The 7,765-nt window shown below is 46.0% G+C and overlaps 1 protein-coding gene across 2 annotated transcripts in view; it reads right to left on the bottom strand.

Annotated features, from left to right (window-relative positions):
* Window positions 1-1,760, bottom strand: part of LOC123054182 (uncharacterized) — a 6,168-nt gene extending 4,408 nt beyond the window's left edge. The window contains exons 1-3 of one of the 2 annotated variants that reach the window (XR_006426069.1): window positions 1,227-1,734; window positions 976-1,137; window positions 687-902 (exon numbers count right to left, since the gene is read on the bottom strand). Coding sequence is in view for 1 of the 2 variants with exons in the window: in XM_044477901.1 (XP_044333836.1) it covers window positions 687-902; window positions 976-1,137; window positions 1,227-1,754 (906 nt within the window). In the remaining variant the exon portion in view is untranslated. Of the gene's footprint in view, window positions 1-686; window positions 903-975; window positions 1,138-1,226 lie in introns of both variants that reach the window. The other variant, XM_044477901.1, reaches the window with a different exon arrangement.
* Window positions 1,761-7,765: the final 6,005 nt, after the last annotated feature.

The raw sequence follows: 7,765 nt of genomic DNA, 5'->3' as shown, positions 1-7,765 counted from the left end.
AACCGAAATAACACATTAGCACATGGCACTCCTAGGGAGTTTGTTCGACCTAGGACTTGAGCCTGGTTGGACAATTTGAGACACAAAGAAGTGAAGAACTTAAGTCCAAGTTCAACATGACTCCACCTAATGCTGCTACGTCATGTCCCTCAAGGAGCGAGTCTCTCCCTACCGCTTACCTTGAGATAAAAAAACACTGGCAAAAATGATAAGATAATACATAACAACTGCAAAACACAAGCTCACACAACCGCAATGATGCACATGTAGAGGTACATCCATTTATGGCACACGGTATATTGATAGTTTGACAAACCGAAATAACACATTAGCACATGGCACCACACAAAAAATCATATATTAGAAGTTTGGAACATCAGTGCTACTTCTAAAAAAATGTACAGGAAAGTGTTGGCAAAGATTGTGTACATTTTTAAACAAGCCTATATACGATCCAGATTGATATCAAAATTTGAGTTCCTCGGTACTTCAACTGGCCTAGACTAAAGAGCATACACGAAAATCAATTTAAACTTTAAGCAGCCCTGAACCCATTTACCAGATAACTCTGTGCCACTAGTTTGTTTAAGCGAAGAAACAAATGAATATGCTCAGTTCAAGCAAATGCAACGAAATAAAGTTCAAATTCAATTGCCACAGAAAACATTTAAATGTTCATGCCTAACCTGCCCAGTAGTCTTTAGTAAAGCCCAGTTGAATGCTGGCTGATCATTTGATTTCGCTTTCCTCGACCAGGGCTGTTCCTTGAGCTCCTCAATCCACTTCCTCATCAACAGCTTTGCCCCTTCTGTTGGCTGCAGGAAGATCATACAGCTGCAAATGTATGGCCGCCCCTTCTTACCTGGCGGCGGCAGCGCATGTGAATGATTCAGTGGCTTCACCTGCACCAACAATTCCCACATCATCAAATACTCTTCCAACAGCCCCAACGACAAACACAACAATTGTACGTACTTCACTCATGTCGTCCATGAAGTAGATGTCGTGATTGCCGACTAGGTATGGAAACGGGTCGGCAAGCCACACCATGTCGACGTCATTGTACATGACGCTGTACCCCAGCTCGAGAATCTGCAGCAGGTGTCGCGGCCGCCGCGAGGTGAAGTTAAAGAAGCCCTGCACACAAGAGCAGGCACAGTCACGCACATGGACATTTCATCGAACAGCTTGGGTGGGGAGTAAGGTAACCGAGATTTCTCCCCCACCTGTGACCCGAACTTGTGGGCGGCCTGGGCGTCGGGCGCGGGGGGCACGAGGACGGCGTGGCCGGGCCATGCGGCATTGATGCGCTCGAGGGTCTCGTAGTCCTCGGCGATGACGAGCACCTGGTTAGCGCGGCCGGCGCGGCGGACGCTGATGAGCCAGTTGGAGAGGAAGGGGAGGTACGGCCCGGAGACGGCGGCGAGGATGATGGTGCCGTTGCCGGAGGCCGCGGCGAAGGCGGCGGCGTCTTGGAGCGTGTAGGAGCGCCACGGGGAGGCCAGCGCGGAGTGGCGGGGCGGCCCCCAGGGGAAGAGGAGGGCGAGTAGGAGGAGGAGCGCGAGAAGGGAGAAGAGGTAGGGGAGCGTGAGGAGGGGCAGGGGGCGGGAAGGGGCGGCGTTAGCGGGGGTCGTGGAGACGGGGAGGGAGTCGGCGCCCAGCGGCTTCTGGTGCGGCCGCTGGTGGAGCGACATTGCCGGAGATCGGGGGCTGGGGCTAGAGCGTGAACTGTGAAGTGGGAAAAGGAAGCACATGTCTCCCCGTTTTCCAGCAAAATACATCTACCGGTCCTCGGGCTGTAGATCTACTTTGGTGCTGCTTTGAGAAGAGTTTTTTCTTGCGAAAATACTTTGAAAAAGTTGGGGGGAAAACACACTCTATTCAGTGAATTTGTTCGACTATTCCATTTTGATCAATGTATTCTCAGAAGTGTAAATTATGAAGCATGGTTGAAGAAATATCTCTCTTTATGACCAATGTGTTCAACTATATTCATCAATATTTTGTACCTGGACACACTTCACACTGGTACACCGATCAATAAAATCCCACGAAGAAACAATAAGAGCAACTCCAACGGGGCGACCCATTTCGTCCGCCGCCGTCCGTCTGGGTCGGCGCGGACAGAAAAGTCGGCCCAACGCGCCGACGCAAACGGACGCGCGTCCGTTTTTCGTCCGCGGGCGACCCATTCCCGACTCATTTTTGAGTCGGATTTGCGTCAGCGCGGACACGAGACGGACGCGCGCGCGACTACTCCTCTTCCGGGCCCGCCATTTCCCCCTATTTTCCCTAAAAACACTCCCGCCTACGCGTGCTTCCGCCCCCAACCAGCCATGGAGGACGTCATCGACCTCGACGCCGCCGCCGGCCTCGCCTCCCTCGCCTCGTCCGGTGCCGCCGCCCCCACCGGGAAAGGCAAGCCTCGTGCGCCGCGCAAGACCGCCGCCGCGACCAAGCCGAAGAAGGCGCTGACGCCCGAAGAACGGGCAAGGAAGTCGGCCAAGAGGAAGGGCCGGAGGCACGCCGCGGACGCGAGGGGTGAGGCCGCCGTCCTCGCCGCCGCGCGGCAGGAGGTCACCAACGCCCGCGTCACGGCGACAACGAGGGAGGCGCTCTATATGCTAGGGTTAAACCCTAGCCAGCTCAGCCTCGTCCAAGCCGTCGTCGCCGCGGCTAGTACCGGCTCGTCGGCGTTTCCTCGGATGGTGCTATTAGGGAATGTAGTAATTTCGAAAAATTTCCTACGCACACGCAAGATCATGGTGATGCATAGCAACGAGAAGGGAGAGTGTTGTCTACGTACCCTCGTAGACCGAAAGCGGAAGCGTTAGCACAACACGGTTGATGTAGTCGCACGTCTTCACGACCCGATCGATCAAGCACCGAAACTACGGCACCTCCGAGTTCTAGCACACGTTCAGCTCGATGATGATCCCCGGACTCCGATCCAGCAGAATGTCAGGGAAGAGTTCCGTCAGCACAACGGCGTGGTGACGATCTTGATGTTCTACCGTCGCAGGGCTTCGCCTAAGCACTGCTACAATATTATCGAGGATTATGGTGGAGGAGGGCACCGCACACGGCTAATAGATCTCAAGGATCAATTGTTGTGTCTATGGGGTGCCCCCTGCCCCCATATATAAAGGAGCAAGGGGGGAGGCGGCCGGCCTAGGAGGAGGGCGCGCCAAAGGGGGAGTCCTACTCCCACCGGGAGTAGGACTCCTTCCCTTGTTGGAGTAGGAGAGAAGGAAAGAGGGGGAGAGGAACAAGGAAAAGGGGGCTGCACCCCTTGTCCAATTCGGACCAGAGGGGGGGCGCGCGCCTCCTTCCTTTTGTCCTCTCTCCTCTATTCCCGTATGGCCCAATAAGGCCCATATACTTCCCGGCGAATTCCCGTAACTCTCCGGTACTCCAAAAAATACCCGAATCACTCGGAACCTTTTTGATGTCCGAATATAGTTGTCCAATATATCGATCTTTACGTCTCGACCATTTCGAGAATCCTCGTCATGTCCCCGATCTCATCCGAGACTCCGAACTCCTTCGGTACATCAAAAACCATAAACTCATAATATAACTGTCATCGAAACCTTAAGCGTGCGGACCCTACGGGTTCGAGAACAATGTAGACATGACCGAGACACGTCTCCGGTCAATAACCAATAGCGGAACCTGGATGCTCATATTGGGTCCCACATATTCTACGAAGATATTTTATCGGTCAAACCGCATAACAACATACGTTGTTCCCTTTGTCATCGGTACGTTACTTGCCCGAGATTTGATCGTCGGTATCTCAATACCTAGTTCAATCTCGTTACCGGCAAGTCTCTTTACTCGTTCCGTAATACATCATCCCGTAACTAACTCATTAGTTGCAATGCTTGCAAGGCTTATAGTGATGTGCATTACCGAGTGGGCCCAGAGATACCTCTCCGACAATTGGAGTGACAAATCCTAATCTCGAAATACGCCAACCCAACAAGTACCTTCGGAGACACCTGTAGAGCACCTTTATAATCACCCAGTTACGTTGTGACGTTTGGTGGCACACAAAGTGTTCCTCCGGTAAACGGGATTTGCATAATCTCATAGTCATAGGAACATGTATAAGTCATGAAGAAAGCAATAGCAACAAACTAAACGATCAAGTGCTAAGCTAACGAAATGGGTCAAGTCAATCACATCATTCTCCTAATGATGTGATCATGTTAATCAAATGACAACTCATGTCTATGGTTAGGAAACATAACCATCTTTGATGAACGAGCTAGTCAAGTAGAGGCATACTAGTGACACTCTGTTTGTCTATGTATTCACACATGTATTATGTTTCCGGTTAATACAATTCTAGCATGAATAATAAACATTTATCATGATATAAGGAAATAAATAATAACTTTATTATTGCCTCTAGGGCATATTTCCTTCAGTCTCCCACTTGCACTAGAGTCAATAATCTAGTTCACATCGCCATATGATTTAATACCAATAGTTCACATCACCATGTGATTAACACCCATAGTTCACATCGACATGTGACCAACACCCAAAGGGTTTACTAGAGTCAATAATCTAGTTCACATTGCTATGTGATTAACACCCAAAGAGTACTGAGGTGTGATCATGTTTTGCTTGTGAGAGATGTTTAGTCGATGGGTCTGCCACATTCAGATCCGTAAGTATTTTGCAATTTCTATGTCAACAATGCTCTGCACAGAGCTAGCTAATTGCTCCTACTTTCAATATGTATCCAGATTGAGATTTAGAGTCATCTGGATCAGTGTCAAAATTTGCATCGACGTAACCCTTTACAACGAACCTTTTGTCACTTCCATAATCGAGAAACATATCCTTATTCCACTAAGGATAATTTTGACCAATGTCCAGTGATCTACTCCTAGATCACTATTGTACTCCTTTGCCAAACTCAGGGCAGGGTATACAATAGGTCTGGTACACAGCATGGCATACTTTTATAGAACCTATGGCTGAGGCATAGTCAATGACTTTCATTCTCTCTCTATCTTCTGCCGTGGTCGGGTTTCGAGTCTTACTCAACTTCACACCTTGTAACACAGGCAAGAACTCCTTCTTTGACTGTTCCATTTTGAACTACTTCAAAATCTTGTCAAGGTATGTACTCATTGAAAAACTTATCAAGCGTATTGATCTATCTCTATAGATCTTGATGCTCAATATGTAAGCAGCTTCACTGAGGTCTTTCTTTGAAAAACTCCTTTCAAACATTCCTTTATGCTTTGCAGAATAATTCTACATTATCTCCGATCAACAATATGTCATTCACATATACTTATCAGAAATGTTGTAGTGCTCCCACTCACTTTCTTGTAAATACAGGCTTCACCACAAGTATGTATAAAACTATATGCTTTGATCAACTTATCAAAGCGTATATTCCAACTCCGAGATGCTTGCACCAGTCCATAGATGGATCGCTGGAGCTTGCATATTTTGTTAGTACCTTTAGGATTGACAAAACCTTCTAGTTGCATCATATATAACTCTTCTTTAATAAATCCATTAAGGAATACAATTTTGTTTATCCATTTGCCAGATTTCATAAAATGCGGCAATTTCTAACATGATTCGGACAGACTTAAGCATAGATACGAGTGAGAAACTCTCATCGTAGTCAACACCTTGAACTTGTCGAAAACCTTTTTGCGACAATTCTAGCTTTCTAGATAGTAACACTACTATCAACGTCTGTCTTCCTCTTGAAGATCCATTTAATCTCAATGGCTCACCGATCAATGGGCAAGTCAATCAAAGTCCATACTTTGTTCTCATACATGGATCTCATCTCAGATTTCATGGCCTCTAGCCATTTCGCGGAATCTGAGCTCATCATCGCTTCCTCATAGTTCGTAGGCTCGTCATGGTCAAGTAACATGACCTCCAGAACAGGATTACCATACCACTCTGGTGCGGATCTCACTCTAGTTTACCTATGAGGTTCGGTAGTAACTTGATCTGAAGTTACATGATCATCATCATTAGCTTCCTCACTAATTGGTGTAGTAGTCAGAGGAACAGATTTCTGTGATGAACTACTTTCCAATAAGGGAGCAGGTACAGTTACCTCATCAAGTTCTACTTTCCTCCCACTCACTTCTTTCGAGAGAAACTCCTTCTCTAGAAAGGATCCATTCTCAGCAATGAATATCTTGCCTTCGAATCTGTGATAGAAGGTGTACCCAACATTTTCTTTTGGGTATCCTATGAAGACGCACTTCTTCGATTTGGGTTTGAGCTTATCAGGTTGAAACTTTTTCACATGCATTGCAACCTCAAACTTTAAGAAACGACAGCTTAGGTTTCTTGCCAAACCATAGTTCATACGGCGTCGTCTCAACGGATTTAGATGGTGCCCTATTTAACGTGAATGTAGCTGTCTCTAATGCATAACCCCAAAACGATAGTGGTAAATTGGTAAGAGACATCATAGATCGCACGATATCTAATAAAGTACGGTTATGACGTTCGGACACACCATTACACTATGGTGTTCCAGGTGGCGTGAGTAGTGAAACTATTTCACGTTGTTTTAACTGAAGGCCAAACTCGCAACTCAAATATTTTTCTTCTGCGATCATATCGTAGAAACTTTTATTTTTGTTACTATGATTCTCCACTTCACTCTGAAATTCTTTGAACTTTTCAAATGTTTCAGACTTGTGTTTCATTAAGTAGATATACCCATATCTGCTCAAATCATCTGTGAATGTCAGAAAATAACGATACTTGTCATGAGCCTTAACACTCATCGGACCGCATACATCAGTATGTATGATTTCCAATAAGTCAATTGCTTGCTCCATTGTTCCGGAGAATGGAGTCTTAGTCATCTTGCCCATGAGGCATGGTTCGCAAGCATCAAGTGATTCCAAAAGTCCATCAGCATGGAGTTTCTTCATGCATTTTACACCAATATGACCTAAACGGCAGTGCCACAAATAAGTTGCACTATCATTATTAACTTTGCATCTTTTGGTTTCAATATTATGAATATGTGTATCACTATGATCAAGATCCAACGAACCATTTTCATTGGGTGTGTAACCATATAAGGTTTTATTCATGTAAACAGAACAACAATTTATTCTCTTACTTAAATGAATAACTGTATTGCAATAAACATGATCAAATCATATTCATGCTCAATGCAAACACCAAATAACACTTATTTAGGTTCAACACTAATCCCGGAAGTATAGGGAGTGTGCGATGATGATCATATCAATCTTGGAACCACTTCCAACACACATCGTCACTTCACCCTTAACTAGTGTCTGTTCATTCCGCAACTCCCGTTTCGAGTTACTACTCTTAGCAACTGAACCAGTATCAAATACCGAGGGGTTGCTACGAACACTAGTAAAATACACATCAATAATCTGTATATCAAATATACCTTTGTTCACTTTGCCATCCTTCTTATCCGCCAAATACTTGGGGCGGTTCCGCTTCTAGTGACCAGTCCCTTTGCAGTAGAAGCACTTAGTCTCAGGCTTAGGACCAGACTTGGGCTTCTTCACTTGAGCAGCAACTTGCTTGCCGTTCTTCTTGAAGTTCCCCTTCTTCCCTTTGCCCTTTTCTTGAAACTAGTGGTCTTGTCTACCATCAACACTTGATATTTGTCTTGATTTCTACCTTCATTGATTTGAGCATTACGAAGAGCTTGGGAATCATTTCTGTTATCCCTTGCATATCATAGTTCATCATGAAGTTCTACTAA

This window comes from Triticum aestivum, chromosome 1A (assembly GCF_018294505.1).
Source record: "Triticum aestivum cultivar Chinese Spring chromosome 1A, IWGSC CS RefSeq v2.1, whole genome shotgun sequence".
In the NCBI taxonomy this organism is placed as follows: Eukaryota; Viridiplantae; Streptophyta; class Magnoliopsida; order Poales; family Poaceae; genus Triticum; species Triticum aestivum.
This window is presented reverse-complemented; position numbering and strand designations above follow the sequence as displayed.